Consider the following 22,752-nt stretch of genomic DNA (forward strand, 5'->3'; position numbering starts at 1 on the left):
TTTTAACTATTCTGTTTCACAAAGGTTCTGAACCTATATAGGAAGGAATGATTGATTGATAAAGGCATCCAAAAAGGGCTCATGTCTTTTGAATGAAATGACAGTCACCAGTGACAACTGTACTATTTGTGACTTGTGGCTCCTTATCAACGCAATGACACATTTAAAAAATGGCTTTGTTGTCATTTCCTGGAGGTTAACCAGCTTATCTATGTAGCTCGTGCCCTCTCCTCATCCCTCATTTCCTCTCCACAGAAGAGGAAAACTGTTCTCTTTCTGTCCGTATCAGACCCTTTTTTTATGAAGGCTAATTTTAGTTTACATTTGACCCTCTTCCAAATCTTATTTCTGGCTCCATGCCTCCTGCTGATACCATTTCTCTCCTCCCAAATCCCTCCTTTTTTACAGTAACTGTTTCCCTTTAAAAAAGATTGTTCTGGACTAATGAAAAGGCTGTCTATTGTCTCTTTGGTTGATTATGGAGTTTCAAGAAGTTGCAAAATGTATGTGTTTAATGGAAATGCCTGTGCCGTAACAGTTATGATTAATGACCTATCAAATATGTTACATGAAGTACAGTTTTCAGTTGTCTTTGCAGGTCCATAAGGATGAAGGATCACTTTCAATAGGCCTTATGTGAAAGAAATTATGAAAATACTGCCGTACCAACAAACCCTATTTATTTACTTTAGTTTATTTCATGTTACACTAGCAGTTTAGCCCGAGAGGGAATATGCACTCCATCATGCATATTCAATGCCATTTTTAAAAATAGTTTTTTCCCATGGCAGTTTCAGAAGCCCACTCTCTCTAATGTGTTCCAGATGCTCTCCAGATGTGCTTTCCAGCTCACAGACTTCCCGGGCCATGCCAGAATCATGTCGCCAATGCCGAGACGGGGGAAACAGATCTATAGGGCTCACTCAAGAGAAGCCAAAGGCCTAAAATGGTACCAACAAATACTGATATCTCATCAAATATCCAACAGTAAATCTCTCCTTGTTTTTCAACCTTCATCCTCTATTTTTGTTCATTGTGCTGAGTCAACTTGTTTTCAGTTTCAGTATGCTATAAGTTAATGTTCTGGTGTGACTGACGCAACCACTTTTATCCAGCTGCAAAAGTATAATACCGACATGTTTCACTGGCGGATCATTTAATTTCAGTGTGTTTGTATTTTCAAGGTTTTAATTAGTTTCACTTTACCCTTTATATCACTAATTTAACATTTAGATCACAAGTGTGACCCCCTGGCACCTATTCTAAAAGACACGTCCAAAAATGAGAAAAAGGTTAATTTATACGGAATTAACAAAATATAGTTTTGTTTTTGTGGACTGAAAGCCAACTACAATGCAGCACTGAATTCAGAACAATAGTACAAAAGTGCCTCCCAATGGATGCATGCAGCATTGCAGAATAATTGCTGAGTCACTGGAGTATTTTGGACAGGTTATATTTTATATTTTAAAAAAGAGACAAAATAGTTACTCTTATATACAATGGCAGTTTACACAAAAGATACAAGTAATTTGTTCAGTTGACTCATGTTCCGCAAACACTTATGCTTAAAATATTCCCAAACATGCTTATAAAAATAAGAAATATGCTTTTACAGGAAAATAATCACTGAGAAACGTGGCCCACATTCAATGTATAAAACCAGTCCTCTGTATTTTAGGTTGGTGTTGTTCTTTCAATGAAATATACAATGTCATCAATATAAAATAAAACATATTTTCTATCCAAAGGCCGGGATTCAATGCAAGACATTGAGTGCGCCGTGTTAAAGCACGGCACACTATAACATACTTTTAAAAGTGATTTAGGCTTGGTCCAACGTGTGCAGTGTTTACCATGTAAATATTGGGGAAAAGTCCTTTAAAAGACACATTGTCAGTTGTATTGTGCGCTGTGCTATAACCCACCTTGAATTGAATCCCGGCTACAAAGTATTTTGGTCGATATATACAAAGCATTTTGGCCCCTTGCCAATTTTGGTCCCTTGCCAATCAAGTCCAGAATGTCCTCAAACAAAATGGAAGACTACAATCTAGGGCTGTATTCAATCGTTATCGCGAAAGTATCGCGGAAGGTCCATGTTAAAATGTAAAGGTATACTTCGGGATTTTGGCAATGAAGCCCTTTATCTATTTCCTCAGAGTCAGATTAACTCAATGTTAGAGGTAGTTTTGTGAGCCAATGCTAACTAGAGTTAGGGCAATGGCTAGAAGTCTATGGTATCTACTAGCATTAGCACAATTTCTAACTAGCGTTAGTGCAATGACTGGAAGTATCTACTAGCATGCTATGACTGGAAGTATCTACTAGCATGCTAGTAGATACTTCCAGTCATTGCACTAACGCTAGTTAGAAATTGTGCTAATGCTAGTTAGCAAATTCTTTCAAACTGCACACAGAGACAAAAAAATGGTATCCACGGGTTCATCTGACGCCGGGGAAGTAGATAAAAGACTTCATTGCCAAAATCCCAAAGTATCCCTTTAAAGGTCATTTCCGATGCAGCGTTTACCTTAAATGCAAACGCGGGAACATTGCCTTTACATTTTTAATCGAGCTATAAAGCGGATCTTCCGTGATACTTCAGAGATACGGATTGATTCCAGCCCCTAATGTGGCCTCAGCTGGTATGTCTGCAGAGGAAGCAGACGTATCCTTTCCATCTGCTCTTGCACTCCAATGCCAGGAACATTTTAATTTCACTTCAAGTTTGTGTTCAAGGGAATGACATTACAGAGCCTTACTTAGATGTACCGCCCGGTCACGGTGTCAGTTAGAATGAATGTTTAGTCCTAAGACCATGTACCTCCTCCTGCATAGGGGAAACATTGTGTTAATATTCAGTTAAATCAAAAGCTTGTGTTATGCTCCAAACATTGTATGTTCCACTGTATGTTCAAAACCAGTCATGCTAACCTCTCACTATTACAATAACAGGGGAGGTTAGCATGTCTTGGGGGTATGCTATTTGTGCGATATTTGTGCAATATTTGTGTGATATTTAACAGTCTGCACTTTAACCTCAGTCATGGTATCATTTTAAATTCAAAGTGCTGGAGTACAGAGCCAAAAGAACCAAAAATGTGTCACTGTCCCAATACTTTTGGAGCTCACTGTAAATATTCCACATACCTGCAGCACCACACGTTTGTTTCTCTCGTCTCTCAGTTCCTCTTTCAGTTCCTGTATGTCTCGTCTACAAAGAAAGAACAGAAAATATATCAATCGATGCACTAAGAGGTCAAAGAAGAGTTCAAAAATGAAGGAATGGTTTACATTTTTGGCAGGAGAGATGTAGCCTGGTTAATCCATACTGAATTGTTTCAACAATGGTGAGCCCAGCATTCAGTCTGGTTTAACCAGGATATGTGAGGTCTGACTGGAAGTGTGCAGAGACGTTTTCCTGTCTTTCCAGTTTTGCATTTTGCCTTCAGCACCTTCACTAATCATTTTTTGGGTGCGCTGTAGATTTTGCCTATTATCAAAATCGTTGAAAATAGCTTGGTGGAACCATTGAACAAACGGGTTAATGTCCCAGATTCCTCAAGTTTTTAACCTGGTTATCTAGAAGTCTGAATAAATGTGTAATGCCACTTACTCATGTCTGTTTTGCAGCAGCTCCAGAGCCATCTTCAGCTCCCTGACCTCAGCGTGTAGGCTGTCCAGAGAAGGCTTCTCCTCCTGGGTTGCCCTGGTCTCCACTACAGCCTTGGGAAGCGCTAGCCTGGAGGGTACTGGATTCTTGGTAGGATGCTCAGGCTTGGATGGTGGTGAATGACTTTCTGAAATCTGCAATGTTTAGGCAAGGTATCTCTCAGTTTGATTGTCAAGGATTGACAGGTCCAGAATTCAAGCCCTTTAAAATCTATTCAATCTCAGTAAGCTTATTTCAAGTCAGTTGTTACTTTGTGGCTAATTGATACTTTGAGAGAGATACATTGCCGTTATGTTAATTTTGTCTTCTATGTTCGTGCCAGCAAGGCCTAACATGATGATAGATTATTCATGTATATGGAATCAAAGTCAATTTTGCAAACCTCCAGCAGTTTAGGCAATTTTTCTGCTTCTGTCTGGTCCCTGCCACTCAGAGCCTAGGGTTAGAACAACAACAATGACCTTAATGACTTTTTAAGAGTCATTCCTCACATCATGGCCTCACTAACCCTTCATGGCATGCAACTTGTCAAGCCACTTATGAACAGGCCATCTCTCTCTCTGGGCGGGTGAGTTAAGACTTAGTGGGCCAGATGGGCCACGTCATACGAACGAATAGTCTTCAGGGGAACTCTGGAGGAATGTAATCTAACAAGGGCCACTATTCTCCACTGATATTCCCCTATGACTGTGATGACAATGATTCCTCTAGGCAGATATGTACTTGTGGCGTGACATCAGAAAATGACATCAGACTAACCAGAGAATGTATCATCATCTCTATGTTAACCTGGGGTTGTGGGTTCATAATGTCACTACATGATGAGTGTTAGGCCACACTGCCCCCCTGTGGTTTCAGAGGGGGTGTGGAGTATAGTGTGCACCTTTGGGCAGATATGGACTGGTAGCGTCATGACAATAGACAAATCAGGGATTGTATCATCATCTCTATGATAACCTAAGGGTTGGGGGGGGTCTACCCATCATGTGATGTGTCATGCGTCATGTGATTAAGCCACATTGTCTCCCTGTGGTTTCAGAGGAAACATAACTGTGTGTTACTCAAAGTAACTCTGACAGCTTCCATGGATGTGTGACTCTGTTCTAATATGTGAGCTGTCCTAAATCAAATCAAATACCATTCTTTTGGTTGCATACACATATTTAGTAAATGTCATTGTGGGTGTAGCGAAATGCTTCTGTTCTTAGTATGTCATAACATGTACACTGTACAGAGGTGCATTCTGTACCATAATAATGTAATACATTCACATTTTAGTCATTTAGCAGACACTCTTATCCAGAGCGACTTACAGTAGTGAATGCATACATTTCATAAATATTTTTCCTTCTGTACTGGTCCCCCGTGGGAATCAAACCCACAACCCTGGTGTTGCAAACACCATGCTCTACCAACTGAGCCACACGGGACCAAATATATTGTTGCCATACATTTTAGTAATTTAGCAGACGCTCTTATCCAGAGCAACTTACAGTAGTGAATGCATACATTGCATACATTTTTTTTTTCCCCGTACTGGTCCCCCATGGGAATCAGACCCACGACCCTGGCGTTGCAAACACCATGCTCTACCAACTGAGCCACACAGGACCATACCTGTGGACTGGTGACGAGGGCTGACGGGGGTCGTCTCTGTGGGGGTTTGGCTCTGTTGGCTGTGGGGTGACTCAGTTTCTCAGGGGACACCTCCACTCCGTCAAACTGGTCCGAGTTGCTCTCCTCTGAACATTTTGGTGAAAGGGGAGGGAGATCGCCATTGGCTCTAATGGGGGAAAATAGGTAGGCATTTTTTTTCAGAGAAATTAAACATTCATTATTTCAGGCCAACTGCTGTGATTTAGAGGAAGAAAACTGAAAGATATGCTTCATTTTCTACACTTGAGATGTTCTTTTGATGAAAATTGTTGTGGTTCAGTGTGGAAAAAGTGGCATCCTGTTTCCTGTTGCGTGCTTTTAGAGGCAAGTGCTGATGTACTGCATATTGAAACCTCAGTGAGTTAATGTTAAGCCAAGCATTAAGACTTCCCCTTTTAACGTCCACACCCTCACTAGAACAAAAAGACGCAATAGCTTTTAATAAAATATACAAACTTGTTTGACCTTTGCAAGTATAATGATTTAATCCCAAGGGAATTTTACAAATAAGCGAAATGCTTTTAGCCAAGGCCACACTATCATTGCATTGCCTCCAACATGTGACAGTTACTCGGAAAGAACATTCCGAATGGCTTTTTCTTTGTCAGTTGCCCCTTGGTAAAGACGGCCTTTTTTGTTTTCCCAGTCGTGTTTGTGTGTGTGTGTGCGCGTGTGTGTGTGTGTGTGTGTGTGTGTGTGTGTGTGTGTGTGTGTGTTTGTTCAGGAAACAGGAAATGGGCTGCTCTCGTCTGTTTAGGCCCACACTGACTCATCCCAGAGTTTCCAGTGCACCGCTCAAGTTTTGGGAATCCTGGCAATTCAGCATTAAGACATGAAGACTATGTGCTATAGTAACCTAGGCACCAACCAAAACTCTCCTCCACACTCGCCTTCCTTGCCAGTTTAAAGAGAATCAACAGTTCCTGTCTTGACATAGACCTTTTGCTTTTCTTATTAGTGGCTTTTGCAATTATATAACTACTAAGGCTTCCATATGAGTGCCCTATTTGTCCATTCTGATCAGTAACAAAGTCTGAAAGCAATGCTTCATGAAGCAATCCTTCATTTACAAGTCTCACTATTTACGTTCATACTTGATACTATGGAGTGATATTAGTGTCAACATTGGATTAAGATTGCATTCATGTTGGCACTACTATACCTCCATACTTTACCTAAATAGTTGGTGTTGACTGAGAAAAAAATGTAGTTTGAGAAACAGACGCCTCACAAGTCCTCAACTGGCAGCTTCATTGAATAGGACCCGCAGAACACCAGTCTCAACGTCAACAGTGAAGAGGCGACTCCGGGATGCTGGCCTTCTAGGCAGAGTTCCTCTGTCCAGTGTCTGTGTTCTTTTGCCCATCTTAATCTTTTCTTTTTATTGGCCAGTCTGAGATATGGCGTTCTCTTTGCAACTCTGCCTAGAAGGCCAGCATCCCCGGAGTCGCCTGTTCACTGATCAATTTGATGTTATTTTAATGGACATAAAAACATGATATTCTTTAAAAAACAATGACATTTAGAAGTGACCCCAAACTTTTGAACAGTAGTAGATATTCTAGAATCACTCACTTGCTACTACCAAACTTCAGAGGCTTGTCCTTCACTGGAGGTGGTAGTGCAGGTCTACTTGGAGCAGGGAGCTTGACTTTGGTTGGGGGGTTGCTTCTCAGGTCTTTACTCTCTGGTTTCTCATCTGTGCGCACATGTGCACATTTAAGCATTACTAGTAAGCAAACTGTACTCGTACGTACTTGTTAACAACGCACACACCTTGGTATAATTGTAAAGCATCATCTCCTCTGTATTTTAAAGTATAATTTAATACAACATCTGGTTAAATGAGACTACAGACACAGTAAAACTGTACTTTAATTGAACGGTATCAACATACTGTATATTACCTTTTGCTTTTGCAGGGCTGCTCTTCTCCATCGCTGAACCCTCTGCCTTGACTAGAAGACCATAAGAGCACAAAATACACACCATATTATACACGGCCACAGCTATCTATCTTGCTACTGGTGTGTTGTTCTCTTCGCTATGACAACGGTGAGTGTACAACAGCATCAAGACGCAGACCCCCAGGGTTAATAATTCTCTGCAAAAATGTACTTAGCATAATTTCATTAAAATGCAAATGAATATTCATGTAGCGCAGAAACATTGTTAATTTTCTTCCATTTGAGTTGATATTAAATTCTAACCAGCATAGTGGCATGCGAAGCCAAGATTCTGCATGTCATAGGAGCAGGCTAGTTCACAGCTGTGTCCAATAGAATCCTACAGAATCCAACATACTGTAGTTACTGCTCCAAATAATCTCCCTTGAGAAGGCCTTGGCTTGGGAGGTGAAACTAACTTATTTATCACAAAGGAGATCCCTCAAGTGTGAACAGCTATGTATAATAGACTTATGGGAGAGTCTTTTGACAATGCACAATATTCTGCCTTTCAATTACCATTAAGAGTTTACCAAGCAATCATAGTGTTTAATAAAAGAAGAAATGATCAACCAGAGTGCAGTTAAGGGAACGGACCACAATACAGCCAAGTCAATAACAACATGAATCTGCGTTATAGCTTTTAGCACATCTCTCAAGATACAGAGGAAGAACATGATGAGTGTCATGCTGACATTTAAGACAATAAACCACCGAAAGAGACTGGTGATGATGAATTCCACAGACTGAGTACCGATGGTAAATGAATGAGAATAGAGCCTACCTTCTCAGTTCAAAGCACATGTAAAACTCCCTGACCAAGCCCTTGCACCAATGTGAAGCACTAGTGTTGTTGCAGAGTTGGCTGCTTGGGCCGCTTGTGAAAAGCCACTGTGACAGACAGAGCTCTCTACGGTCCCTCACCCCCTGGCTTCCTCCAAGGCATCTCAGCCAGGTCATGTGACCAACTGTATTACATTCCCCTCTCCATCATGGTGTATGACTTCCTGTGACATAACTGCAACCCCCCAGTGACACTAGACGCCAATGGAGTAGTAGGAGCGATGGGGTGGGGTGGAGGGATTCAAGTGCAGTTTTGAGTTGGGATGATATTATCTCCAAATGACTGTTAGGCCTTTTAATGTTTGAACTCAAACTCAAACAGCAAGATATGAACGTTTGTTATTGTTCAGCAAGGGCCAGTGCCTCAAAACTTCAATCAAAGGGGTCTTGTAGCAATAACAAAATTCTTTGAGTATTTGTGCACAGATTTCATTATTAAAATACATTATGTGATTGAAATATTGCATCTTAATGTTGTGTACGCTTTGTATTCAATTAGAAAGGCTTGATTTATTTAAAGCTGGGAAGAAACATCCAGCCTAACAGCTAACTAACAGTTAGCGTCTTAAACACAAGTTGTACCGTCAGCAGAAGTGTGTGTTTGAAACAAGATCTGGTGCACTTAGATAAAAAAACCTGCTTGTGAACCACATCCTGCTATGTGTTCTACTGACAGTCTCAAGATTGGACTCCCACATCCGCTTTACCGTTTAAAGCAAAACATGTGTTACATGCTGTCTATCCCTCCCCACTGGGAACAAACTGGTTGAATCACCGTTGTTTGAATGTAATTTGTCAGCGTATTGTGACATGGAATCTACATGGAAACGACATTGGATTTCAAAGAAGCAATCCACGTCAACTGTTGTTTTGAGGGTGAAATTACAACCACAGGATTATGTCATCACATTTCAACATCAAATATGTTGCATTTGTATCTTTTAAACAATGTCAGATCATTAGGCTAGGCAGCACCTCATACTGGATAACTTATTTATAGCTCCCCTTTGGTCTCCCATCCAGGGTTTTAACCAAGCCCTGCTTACAGTACCAGCCAAAGTTTGAACACTCCTAATCATTTAAAAGGTTTTTCTTTAGTTGAACTATTTTCCGCATTGTAGAATAATAGTGAGGACATAAAAACTATGAAATAAATAACACATATGGAGTCATGTAGTAACCCAAAAAATATATTTTAGATATTAGATTCTTCAGAGTAGCCACCCTTTGCCTTGATGACAGCTTTGCACACTCCTGGCATTCTTTCAACCAGCTTCATGAGGAATGATTTTCCAACTGTCTTAAAGGAGTTGGAAAACATATGTTGGCTGCTTTTCCTTCACTCTGCAGTCCAACTCATCCCAAACCATCTCAATTGGGTTGAGGTCAGATGATTGTGGAGGCCAGGTCAACTGATACAGCACTCCATCACTCTCCTTCTTGGTCAAATAGCCCTTACACAGCCTGGAGGTGTGTTTTGGGTCATTGTCCTGTTGAAAAACAAATGACAGTCCCACTAAGCGCAAACCAGATGGGATGGCTTATCGCTGCAGAATGCTGTGGTAGCCATGCTGGTAAAGTGCCTTGAATTGTAAATAAATCACCAGCAAAGCACACCCACACCATCACACCTCCTCCTCCATGCTTCACGGGGGGAACCACACATGCGGAGATCATCCATTCACTTACTCCGCATCTCACAAAGACACGGTGGTTGGAACCAAAAATCGCAAATTTGGACTCATCAGACTAAAGGACAGATTTCCACTGGTCTAATGTCCATTGCTCGTGTTTCTTGGCCTAAGCAAGTATTTTCTTCTTACTGGTGTCCTTTAGCAGTGGATTCTTTGCAGCAATTCGACCATGAAGGCCTGATTTACGCATTCTCCTCTGAACAGTTGATGTTGAGATGTGTCTGTTACTTGAACTCTGTGAAGCATTTATTTGGGCTGCAATCTGAGGCTGGTAACTCTAATGAACTTATCCTTTGTAGCAGAGGTAACTCTGGGTCTTCCTTTCCTGTGGCGGTCCTCATGAGAGCCAGTTTCATCATAGCGCTTGATGGTAGAAACGTTCAAAGTTCTCGACACTTTCCGTATTGACTGACCTTCATGTCTTAAAGTAATGATGGACTGTCATTTCGTTTTGCTTATTTGAGCTGTTCTTGCCATAATATGGACTTGGTCTTTTACCGAATAGGGCTATCTTCTGTATTTCACACCTACCTTGTCACAACACAACTGATTGGCTGAAACGCATTAAGGAAAGAAATTCCACAAATGAACTTTTAACAAGGCACACCTGTTAATTGAAATGCATTCCCTGTGACTACTTCATGAAGCTAGTTGAGACAATGCCAAGAGTGTGCAAAGCTGTCATCAAAGTGTGGCTACTTTGAAGAATCTCAAATGTTTTGATTTGGTTAACACTTTTTTGGTTAATACATGATTCCATATGTGTTCATAGTTTTGATGTCTTCACTATTATTCTACAATGCAGTGGTGGAAAAAGTATTAAATTGTCATACTTGAGTAGAAGTTAAGGTACCTTAATAGAAAAGTAAAAGTGAAAGTCACCCAGTAAAATACTACTTGAGTAAAAGTCTAAAAGTATTTGGTTTAAAATATATGTAAGTATCAAAAGTAAATTGAATTTCTAAAATATATTTAAGTATCAATAGTAAAAGTATAAATCATTTCAAATTCCTTATACTAAGCAAAGCAGACGGCACCGTTTTCTTTCTTTTTTTCTTTCTTTTTTTTCTCCAAATGAAGCATTTGTGTTTAGTGAGTCCGCCAGATCAGAGGCAGTAAGAATGACCAGGGATGTTCTCTTGATAAGTGTGTGAGTTGGACCACTGTCCTGTCAAAATGTAACGAGTACTTTTCGGTGTCAGGGAAAATGTATGGAGTAAAAAGTACATTATTTTCTTTAGGAATGTAGTGGTAAAAGTAGCCAACAGTATTTTTACTTAAGTACTTTACACTACTGTTACAATGTAGAAAATAGTAAAAATAAAGAAAAACCCTGGAATGAGTTGGTGTGTCCAAAATTTTGACTGGTACTGCAGCTATGTAATTCATCACTGACTATTACCAATGTGCTATCGTGAGAACGATGGTTGAGTGTTCTCCACTTAGAAAATGAATAGATTCGCTGTTGCTATCAAAGTCATTCCAAAGGGTAGGTTGAACAGAACAAATTAAATGTGACCATACTTTACCACTCATTTAACATCAATGATGCTATTTAGGCCTATAGCATTTGCAAAGTCATCAACAGCTATTGTTGTTTATAATAGGCTTAGGGTTTCAAGCTCTGGTTGATTTCAAATGTAATGTAATATTGAATTGAATTGTGTTTGGTTGTCAACGCAACCAAATATTAACATTTGAAGGACAGTTTTTGCTTTGCTTCCATCTGTACGACTGACTCAATATGACTTTAATTCCAGTTTGTCTGATATGTTGGATTCACGACTCCATCTCAACCAAAAATCTAAGTTAAAGAATAGGGTTAAATCAAATCAAACTTCATTTAGTGCATTTAAAGATTGATTTAATTTTATTTAGTCCTATTTTTAAATGTAGATATTTGGTTGCGATAGAGACGTGAATATAACATATCAATTATTAATTTGTAGACAAACTGGAATTAAAGTCACAAGTCAGTGGCACAGATGGAACTATCCAGGAGTTGACAACCAAACACAATATCATTTTTGAAATATAATAAATGATCTTGTCGACAAGGTAACAAATTATATGTTGGATTCACATCTCCAATTAAAAAATCAAAGTTAAAGAATGGGATTAAGCCAGTGACTCAGATGGAACTAACCAAGAGGTAGATGCATCTTTTTTAAATGTTAATGTTTGGTTGCGTTGTCAACCAAGCACAATTCAATATTACTTTTTTAATACAGTAAAAGTTAAGTCTATCTTACAAATGAATGTAACATTCATCCTAAAAATGATTAACACATCCATGGCCACTGTGAGGTTACTGTAGCTATACATTTCTTCTTATGTAATCATATGTTCAAGATAGCATGCAAAGGTTGTCGCAGGTCTGTGGAGAGCTTCACAATTGCTATAATCTTCTGTTCAGAATCTTGAACGCCATTGATAACTTTATTATCCACATTGAAATGATGTGGTGCGCCCAGTGGGTCTATTCCTTCATTGAACAACACGCAGTCATCAAAACGTTGAGACTAAATATACCACATATTAAAATGCTAGGACTTTAGGCCTTTCTAGGGAGTTTTTCCTAGGGAGTTTTTCCTAGCCACCGTGCTTCTTTCACATGCTTTGCTTGCTGTTTGGGGTTTTAGGCTGGGTTTCTGTACAGCACTTTGAGAATATCAGCTGATGTACGAAGGGCTATATAAAAATAAATTTGATTGATTGATTGATTTGATTTGATTGATTTAGACTTGATCAGGTCAAGAGAGGTCAAATTGAAACATTTGAACGGCTTTGAAACTTCAACAATGAACAATCATTTATGCTACCTGACTTCGTTGTATGATGTGTAGCTATAGATAACTGAGAGGCAAGAAAAACTAGTATCTGAAATAAGGATGATTGGGAGCTTCCATTTATATCATACAAACCACATTTTAGATTGTCCAAGTATCTAACCTGTTACCAGTTACATCCGTTAACCCCTGTGCGGCCTCCGTCCCTCCATCCAGCGAAAAATCATATCGCCATTAGCATAACAAAATTTTATTTAAAAAAAATTCAATATTTTTTCCAAATTATATCGTTTTATAGATACACCTCTCCTGAATCGAACCACGTTGTCAGATTTCAAAAAGGCTTTACAGCAAAAGCAAAACATTAGATTATGTTAGAGGAGTATATCGTAAAAGTAGCCACATAGCCATTTTCCGACCAACCACATGCATCACAAATAACCAAAAAACAGCTAAATGCAGCACTAACCTTTGACAATCTTCATCAGATGACACACCTAGGACATCATGTTACACAATACATGCATTCTTTTGTTCGATAAAGTTCATATTTATATATAAAAACAGCATTTTACATCGGTGCGTAACGTTGACTAACTATTTTCCCTCAAATGCATCCGATGAAACAGAGCTACAATTTACTAAATTACTATTCGAAAACATTTTTAAAATGTAATATTGTCATTCTAAGATTTATAGATGAATATCTCTTGAAAGCACCTGTAATGCCAGATTTAAAAATAACTTTACTGGGTAATCACACTTTGCGATAAAAGGGGATGCGATACTCAGAACAATAGGCTAGCAATAGCAATAGGCTAGCCATCTTGGAACAATCGCATATCACATCTAGTCTTGTATACTATTGTCAATAATCCCTTACCTTTGGTTGCCTTCATCAGAAAGCACTTCCAGGAATCCCAGGTCCACAACAAATGTATTTTCGTTTGAAAAAATGACTCCTTTATGTTCCAAGAGCTTGTTCTTGTTAGCGCGTCTGAAGGCTGATCCAAATGCTTCGTCGGCCTCGGGACAGCCATTTCGAGAAAATGCATTTTTTTCCCATTTAGGTTCGTTCAAACATGTCAAACGTTGTATAACATAAATCTTCAGGGCGTTTTTCAACAAGAGAGCCAATAAGATTCGAGGGGGACGATTGCATTGTGTTTCAAAACGTTTCGAAAGGGGAGGGTAACCAGGGGCGCCGGCGTCATAATGGTGATGGCCCTCTCCGTGTGACCACGTTCCACAGCGTCTCATTCATTCAGTTTTAACAGTAGAAGGCTCAAACCACTTTGTGAAGACTGGGGACATCTAGTGGAAGCAATAGGAAGTGCTCAATGAACCATAGCTCACGGTGTGATTAATAGGCAACGTGATGAAGTTGAGTTCGCAATTCAGAATTCCACTTCCTGTTTCCATCTGTCTCGGGGTTTTGACTGCCATATGAGTTCTGTTATACTCACAGACACCATTCAAACAGTTTTAGAAACTTTAGGGTGTTTTCTATCCACAAGTATTAATTATATGCATATCCTAGCTTCTGAGTTTGAGTAGGAGGCCGTTTAAAATGGGCACGACATTTTTTCCAAAAATCGCTTTAGCGCCCCCTATCCTAGGGGAACGCCAAGAGGTTTTAATATAGGTGTGGTTGTGTGAATTTGACGCCAAAATAGCTGAGTATTCTGGGGCTTTCCTGCATTATATTGGTCTTTAGGGGGGGGGGGGGGGGTTTCACTTACATAAGATTTGCCTATGTGGTTTGGACTGAAGAAATTTGAGTGTGTCTGTGGTCTGGTTTGCTAATAAAAGTATAACATTTTTTTGTAACATGCCTATGTTAATGTCTGTTTTCCATCTACAGGAACAGTATCTGTAAAATACAAAGACCTTGATTTTGAAATATTCAGGAAGCCATTTGGACCACGCAAAATCTCATATTCAGCTGCTAAAACAACAACCTCACACACCCCAAAACATGAACAACGTTCCAGACTGAACACCACCGCAGATGAAAACATTAGCAACCGTAGCCATTTCGTTGTGTGAGAATTCTCTAATTCAGCTCCCATTAGCATCTCTAAATCATATTGGTGTTCATATTGGTGTCACCATAGAATTAGGAATTAAAATATTAATACACTAATACTAATTATAAAAGTAATTTATTGGGAACTCTATGGGTGTCACAGTATGTTTTGTTGTACCAGCTATTCTGTTAAACCTCATTAGTTCCATCGTCAGCATCTAAATCACAAGACATTCTGTACTGTCATATTGGTATCATGGACTAACTGGTGTAACAGTATATCCTGTTGCACTGGTCTCTCTGTTAAAACAGGAAGTTGCTGTCTTTACCTGAGCGTCTTTCCGTGTCACGGCGCGCAGGTGGTTGGCTGGTGCTCCCAGACTGGAGGAAAAGGGACGGATAACACAGGTTGGCTCAGTCTCTCTTTACTCTCTATTTGCAGTAACACACACCCACTGATTAGATCACCCAGTGATGCAAGCGGCCATTCTTCTTGTCTTGTATTGTTTTATTTTTAAAAAATGATATAAAATGAATACAATTAAAAGTAAACTAACACACTCTTTCCACAGACAGAAATGTTTGTCAGTGACTCCTAAACTGCGGATGTTGAAGAGATCTTTGAGTCAGAAACCTTTATAAGCTAGTTATATAAGAAAGACCTGACTGGAAATGTATTTTTATTTTTATGTCAGCCAACTGTAGATGAAGGGCTTTGTTTTTATTGACATGTTGCGGTCTAATAAATAGCTCGTGTTCATTACTGGTTGGTGTCATAGCTGCTTAGGTCAGTGTAATGTAAAGGCTAAACCCCCCTGGAATGTGTTGGGGGGAAACTCCCATTCACAGGGCTACAGCAAGACCATTGCTGGGAACATTTCCTTCATTCTTTGCTACAACTCACTTGGAGACCATCAGTCGTCGGTATCACCATGACGAAGTTGTCGGGGAAAAAACCTCTGCGTCCGTTCATCTCTCCCTCCCACCAGCCCTCGTCCTCTGTTTCCTTCAGAAGAAGAGATTGTGTAAAAAGCAACTCAAAAAACTACACATAGTTCAAAAAACTACAATGTCCATGAGGACCATGGTCATTGCCCACAGTGGACACTATTATCTGATCTTCAAAGTTATCATAAACCTCCCTTTTCCACTTATAATTTGGCAGTGTGGGAAAAAAGTACTCAATTATCATACTTGAGTAAAAGTAAAGATTCCTTAATAGAAAATTACTCAAGTAAAAGTAAAGGTCACCCAGGAAAATACTACTTGAGTAAAAGTCGAAAAGTATCTGGTTTTAAATATACTTAACCTCTTTTAAGTACAGTGGTGGAAAAAGTATTCAATTGTCATATTTGTACAAGTCAAAAGTTTGGACACACCTACTCATTCAAGGGTTTTTCTTTATTTTTACCGTTTTCTACATTGTAGAATAATAGTGGAGACATAAAAACTATGAAATAACACATATGGAATCATTTTGGAACCAAAAAAGTGTAATGATGGACTGTCGTTTCTCTTTGCTTATTTGAGCTGTTCTTGCCATAATATGGAGGCTTTTTTCTGTATACCACCCCTGCCTTGTCACAACACAACTGATTGGCTGAAACATATTAAGAAGGAAAGATATTCCACAAATTAACTTTTAACAAGGCATACCTGTTCATTGAAACTCATTCCAGGTGACTACCTCATGAAGCTGGTTGAGAGCATGCCAAGAGTGTGCAAAACTGTTATCAAGGCAGAGGGTGGCTACTTTGAAGAATCTCAAATTGTTTAACACTTTTTTGGTTACTACATGATTCAATATGTGTTATTTCATAGTTTTGATGTCTTCACTATTATTCTACAATGTAGAAAATAGCAAAAATAAGGAAAAACCCTTGAATGAGTAGGTGTGTTCAAACTTTTGACTGGTACTGTATATATATATATATATATATATATATATATATATATAGGCAGTAGGTGTGACAATACATTATATTGATACTGTACATGCGTGAATTGGACGACATTATTGTCCTACCATGAACATTCGAAATGTAACAAGTACTTTTGGGTGTAAGGGAAAATGTATGGGAGTAAAAAGTACATATTTTCTTTAAAAATGTATTGGAGTAAAGTTGTCAAAAATATAAAAAGTCAAGTAAAGTACAGATACCCCAAAAAACTACTTAAGTAATACTTTAAAGTATTTTTACTTAATGTAGTTACTTTACACCACTGTAATTTGGAATATAATTTATACCATCAGATTTTTGGATGTTTTCCCTACTTATGTAATTGTGCATGCTTTGTCGTCTAGTGGCACATATTTTCACGGAATTGCTCACAAGTCACTTAACAGGTTTGTCTGGTTGAAGAGGAGAAAAAATATTTATGAAATTGTATAACCAGGTTTATTGTAGTCTGAAACTGGAGCAGAATATTCTTGATTTTGGTCCCAAAAGGCATAAAGTCATGAAGGTACAGTATATTGTATTGGGGAACATGGATGACAGCATTCGTACAAAGACCCAAACCTTGGTGATGATTGTAACAATGTCTCCCTTCTTCAGATTTAACTCATCCTCGGTCAAGGCTGGATAGTCGAACATGACTTGACAACATTCTTTCACTGAGTAGACATAAAAGAGAAGGGAGTGTTATAAAGAGAACCTAAGCAATGCATGGCTGGAATAGGTTAGTGAGTCTGCCAGATCAGAGTCAGTAGGGATGACCACTTGTTCTCTTGATAAGTGTGTGAATTGGACAATTTTCCTGTCCTGCTAAGCACTCAACATGTAATGAGTACTTTTGGGTATCAGGGAAAATGTATGGAGTAAAAAGTATATTATTTTCTTTAGGAATGTAGTGAAGTAAAACTAAACATTTTCAAAAATATAAATAGTAAAGTACAGATACACCAAAAAACGACTTAAGTAGTACTTGAAAGTATTTTTACTGAAGTGCTTTACGCTACACATCATGACTAACCAATTGACAAGGAAGAATATCAGTCCATACATCCATATCTTTTTCTGTGAAGGGTGTGAACTGTGAAGCTTTGAGATTAACCTGTTTGAACCACTGACTTCTTTCCACATTAAACTGTGACATCAAGCCAGGGTTAACGTCAAAGTTTCTGTGGGCCCACACCCACATAACCTATTGGGTAAACTGCGGGAATTACTGACTGTCACATGCCAATGATGTGGCTGTCTATTCTTTGTGGACACCTGCCTAAGTGGTAGTTTGGTCCAAAAATAGAACTTGTCACAAGCAGAGGTCTCACTGTTGTTGTAGTACGTCAGAACATGTCTATATTCAGCGGAGACATTGCTTTGCAGTTTCATTCAATGTATCAAAAAGTCTCTCCCACAAGGAGGATGAATTTGATGAGGGGTACAAGGATGGACCTTTTATTTTACAATTTAAAATGTATTTAAAAATGCAGTCCACTCATTTATACGACATACATAAAGTAGGAATAAGAACTATAAAAACGTACCATTTTTTGTTTTGTTCCTAACACTCGTCCTCTGAGGTAGCTTTGTCTTAACAAAAAAACAAATGTATTAAATTAATCAATGGCATCTCACACCTATGTTTTCAGGAGAAAAACATCCCATATGTATTGTATTTTGATTTATCTTGCATTCCATACCTCTTTACTAAACATTGTATCTGAGAGTTTGGGTCTTGTTTTGCTCTCATTATGCTTGACATCTGAAAAAGATTGAGAAGGAAGTTCTATAAGGATATATTGATTCAAGTCCACTCTCAGAACACGTACAGTAACTCCGCAGTGCAAAAAAAAAGGCCATTTGAAAATCCCACCTTTTGGAGAGACAAATATCTCTTTGGTGAAGTTTGATGGAAACGCTCCCACTTTACCACTTTTCATTCCCATCCACCACCCATCTTCAATCTGTCAGGTGTTAAAAGAGAGAAGAAAAAAAGAGAGAAGTAAAAAGAAACAGAAACAGAAATATAAGAATAGCACCGTATAACAGAGCATGTTTCACCAATCATCCACATGCATAGGAATTCTCAAAACAGGTTTGGTCAGCATAGTGTCTACAGATGTAGGATCTTAATTTGATCACCCTGTTGCAGGAGAACTTTCCTGCAATGCAGGAAATGTAAAACTCTGAGTGTATTTGAGGTTTAAAAAGGTTTCTGAAGTTTGTAATTTCTTGTGAAATATCCATGAATTCTAATCCACATCAGTGGAGGCTATATGAGGGGAGGACGGCTTATAATAATGTCTAGAACGGTGAAACCATTACCACGAGCCTGTGCTCCCCAATTAAGGTGCCACCAACCTCCTGTGATCCACATAATAACTATAATTTCCTGTTACTACTGCAGGATTATTTTCCTGCTGTAGCAAACTGGCTCAAATGAAGAGCCAACATCTGTACACACCTCAAAGTAAAGTTGTAATGTGTGCGAGAAACGTGATTGCTCAGGATAATCTTGGGGAAATATCACAATGAATATGCATTGCTGGAAATGTCTGTGCGACTTTTTGTTTTTCGGAGCTTTTGGAGGGGTAACATTTTAGTATCATATCTAGCTCGGCAAAGAAGATAAATGATTTGTGGTTGTTCCCTCATGCTCATGAATTTGCCATTAGAGATATGATACAAAGAAAGTAAATATGATATGACACTCCAATTGTTAAGTAAAAACATAAACATATCCTTCTAAATAGAGAAGCTAATGTTCTCTCCAACAACCTACAACTCATTTACACTGATACTCTATAGCAGGGGTCTCAAAATAATTTGGGTCTAGGGCCTCGTTAAATTGTCTTGTGGGATATTTGTTTGAGATTCCTTCTCTAGTATGTTTTCAAGTGTTTTCCCATCGATTGATAATCTAGTGTGTCAGTAATGATAAAAGCAGCACTTTACCTCTCTGAGGATCTCAATGGTCTCCCCAACAACCAGCTCCAGCTCGTCCTCATTCAAGGGACTGTAGGCAAAGGCCACCTCACACTTCCTTGTTGGTGTAATCATCCTTGCTGCATGAACAAAGCATTGTACCAGCCACAAAATTAGTCAAAACTGTTCTTATTATTGTAAAATAATAATTAAAACTAATGATGAATAGAAATTCAGTAGAGAAATTTAGAATTAAACAAATACAGAAGTCTCAATATGATAACTTATAGACCCCAGACTCAGAGCATGACTAGAAGAATGGAAGCTTCTTCGTGTTGTAACTAATTGAATCCCTCAAAGGGACTGTGCCATAACAGTAGACTCTGTGTGGTTTTCATCTGTTCCTTCTTTGTACATTATAATTAAGCTTGGTGCTAGCAGGCGAGGCTGTATATCTACACAAGTCCTTTAATTACTTGTTTCAGCCTGTCTTGCTGACAACGTGTGTGTATCTCGATGGGCACAAACCAAAACACTTCCATATTTCAGTACAAAACAGGGTTCATGTTTGATAGACTGGGAAACATATCTGGATACAGTTTTTGTTACGGATCAAGTTATGGGAAACACAATAAGCAGTGTATCATGGTAGTGGAGGTTTAAAGACATTGGAGAGTGACATACATTTCCGTAGACTTCTTGGTTCCCTCTTGCTGTCACCTATCAAATACACTGGCACCTCCTGTGTGGGAAATAAAAGATACAAACACATACAAGGAAAAAGCGAGTCAAGTAATACAGTATACAATGGGTAGTTCATGAAAATGCACAAACAGTAGGCTGATCAGAGTTGTGGTCAAATCGATTTCAAGTCAGTCAAGGAAGGAAGTAAACTGAAATAATGGAATTTCAGTTCCTTGACAGAATATCATTTCATCTGACTTCCTTCGTTGACTGAATTGAGATGGTATTAATCCTAATCCTGGGACTGAAGGCATGAAGGCAAACTCTTGATGGACATACCGTACCTTGACGAAGTTAGAGGGGAAGATGCCCCTCTTGCCCCTCAGTTCCCCCTCCAGCCAGCCCTCCTCGCTGGCATTGGTGACACTCGTCACTACGTCTCCCACCTGCACCGTCATCTCATCTCCCATTGTGCCCTCAAAGGCTATCAGCACCAGCACCTCTGAGACACACAAATAGGGGAGGAGGGGGAAGAGAATATGATGTTGCAAGTTTCATTCTCTTTTCAAACAGACCTAACAATATTGCTTGAGGAACTGCAGTTATTTAGAGTCATTTAACAAATAATGTGGCCCAACATCTAGAAGGTTAACACCATAGTCTGGTAACTCAAAGACACGGGGAGGGGGAGAGAGATTACGTGGACCCTTTTCACACTATTGTGCTGATCCAAACCGTACTGTGCTGGCATGGATATTGCCTTTCACATTGTTCTCTCTAGCATGGTTTTGGCAACTATGGTGGGTATATAACCAGCTTGTTTGACTCCGCTTGGCTGCATAGTGTGAGAAGGGTAATGGTATTGCAAGTTTATTTGGACTCATTAGACAGGTAATGTGCCCCAACGTCTAGAAAGGCAATGCTTGTTTCAACAGGCTATATGGTATGTTCCATGCATGGCTGGAGGACACTAGTAGAGTTGCAATGGACAACAATGTGACATCAAGATTATTGTGTTTGGAACGTACAGTAAATCACAGGCAAGAAAAGCTTTTGTTTTTTTCTGACTAAACACCAAGGCCTTTGTAAACCAAATCCGTCTCCTGCAGCATATTTGTGTTTGAACAACATGTATGTAAACCAAGGTTACAGTACAGTACTGGGGCAGCAAAATGGATACCAAACAGTACAGTTTGGAATTTGCCCTGGGATAGTGAAAAGGTTTCTGTTCAAGTAGTTTTTAGGCAAGGAATATAAAAAATGATTCAGTACCACACACACCCATTGCCTACAACCAACCTGTAAGTAAGAAAATAATGAAAAAATGTACCTTAGCCACTGCAAGTACTAGTGCTAACCTGTTTACCTGGCTTTAGGCATTTATGTCAATGCTAGCTAAGAAGCAACCCTGCAACACCAAATACAAAAGTATAGTGGACACCCAGAGACCTACTACCCCTTTGTTTTCTGGATAATAAAGAAGCAAGATCATTATCTCTGTCTGTTTTGTAACAAAGAGGGTGTATAATCTAGAACCATGAACAGGCCTACATATCTGGTACACTAAAAACACCTCCACTCGCAACTATTAATTGGGAATACAAATAATTTCCCTGAATATAACTGATTGATTGACAGACATTGTAAACATTCCCCAAAACCCTTCTAGACACTGCTGAACGGACAACACAGTTACAATGCACTTACCCATGACTTCTTAGAAAGCTTTACTCTCTCTTCTAGACTTGTATGTAAACCCTCTTCAGATCACAGAGACACATGCTACAGAAGGAGAACTGAAAGAAAGTATTGCCCAAGAAGCAAAGCTATATATGGCTAGCCAGGGCCCTCCTTCCCTCTAGTCAATCATTAACATCTACTTCGGCTAGTCATGACAAGCCACCAGCCAGGAAGAGGATGGGTCAGAGAGAGCAAGCGAGAGAGTAAGAGGAGAGAGAGAGAACAGGTGGGACAGGTTTCTATTTGGAGAGAGACGATTTTCAAGCGTGAAAAAAGAACATGACCACATATTTTCAGAAGTACAAGTAATTGTCATACATTGTATGGGAAAGAAACAAGACAGTCACAATACGTCAATGTGACGTAATTGTGTGTGTATGTGTGTGTGTACCCCTTATGGTAGAATAGGTGTCCATTCATAGAAAAGCTTACATTGGAGATTGCAGATAACGAGCATGCTTGACTAAACATGAACAACTCTGCAATGGCGTGCATGAAAAGGACATTGTTGCAGCAAAGAATAAATACATTGCATTACTCTCTCAAGGTATTGAAAATGTCTTGGAGGCTCCAGGCAGTAATATGTGAACATTTTCACCCTCTATTGCTAATAGTGTTTTACCTCATTGAATGGATTCCCGTTAAATATTATCTACCTGTATTGTCACAGAAAGAATACCACAGCAACAGAATTTACATGTTTAGTCCATAACGTTGATTGAATGGTGGTTAGGCTATTAGCTGGCCTAAAGTAGGCTACATGAACGTGCAATACTGTTAAAGACGTCCTACAGCGATTTTGAACTTTTACTGTTGAAGAGCGA

General features: G+C 39.1%; 1 protein-coding gene across 2 annotated transcripts; it reads right to left on the reverse strand.

Annotated features, from left to right (window-relative positions):
* Positions 1-1,440: 1,440 nt before the first annotated feature.
* Positions 1,441-22,054, reverse strand: mnmip1 (manchette microtubule inner protein 1). Of its 2 annotated transcripts, XM_014200457.3 has the most exons (17): positions 21,896-22,054; positions 20,533-20,690; positions 20,189-20,246; positions 19,535-19,644; positions 18,453-18,543; positions 18,280-18,341; positions 18,124-18,169; positions 17,156-17,250; positions 15,538-15,639; positions 14,963-15,014; positions 7,240-7,290; positions 6,908-7,031; positions 5,294-5,459; positions 4,059-4,112; positions 3,620-3,810; positions 3,154-3,217; positions 1,441-2,833 (listed from the first exon to the last, which is right to left on the reverse strand). In XM_014200457.3, the coding sequence occupies exons 1-17, from the start codon at positions 21,897-21,899 to the stop codon at positions 2,795-2,797; spliced, it is 1,467 nt and encodes a 488-aa protein (XP_014055932.1). In that variant the 5' UTR covers positions 21,900-22,054; the 3' UTR covers positions 1,441-2,794. The 2 variants fall into 2 exon arrangements, with proteins under 2 accessions (XP_014055932.1, XP_014055933.1); XM_014200458.3 differs by lacking the exon at positions 4,059-4,112.
* Positions 22,055-22,752: the final 698 nt, after the last annotated feature.

This window comes from Salmo salar, chromosome 05, assembly GCF_965601325.2.
Source record: "Salmo salar chromosome 05, fSalSal1, whole genome shotgun sequence".
NCBI classification, from domain to species: domain Eukaryota; kingdom Metazoa; phylum Chordata; class Actinopteri; order Salmoniformes; family Salmonidae; genus Salmo; species Salmo salar.

Bases quoted from the DNA above. Each gene is read 5' to 3' on its own strand.
- mnmip1 (XM_014200457.3), bottom strand. The intron at 4,113-5,293 runs GTATGGTCCTGT...TTCTAACCCTAG, and splicing joins CCCTCGTCACCAGTCCACAG to GCTCTGAGTGGCAGGGACCA. The intron at 3,811-4,058 runs GTTTGCAAAATT...TAAACATTGCAG, and splicing joins AATTGCCTAAACTGCTGGAG to ATTTCAGAAAGTCATTCACC.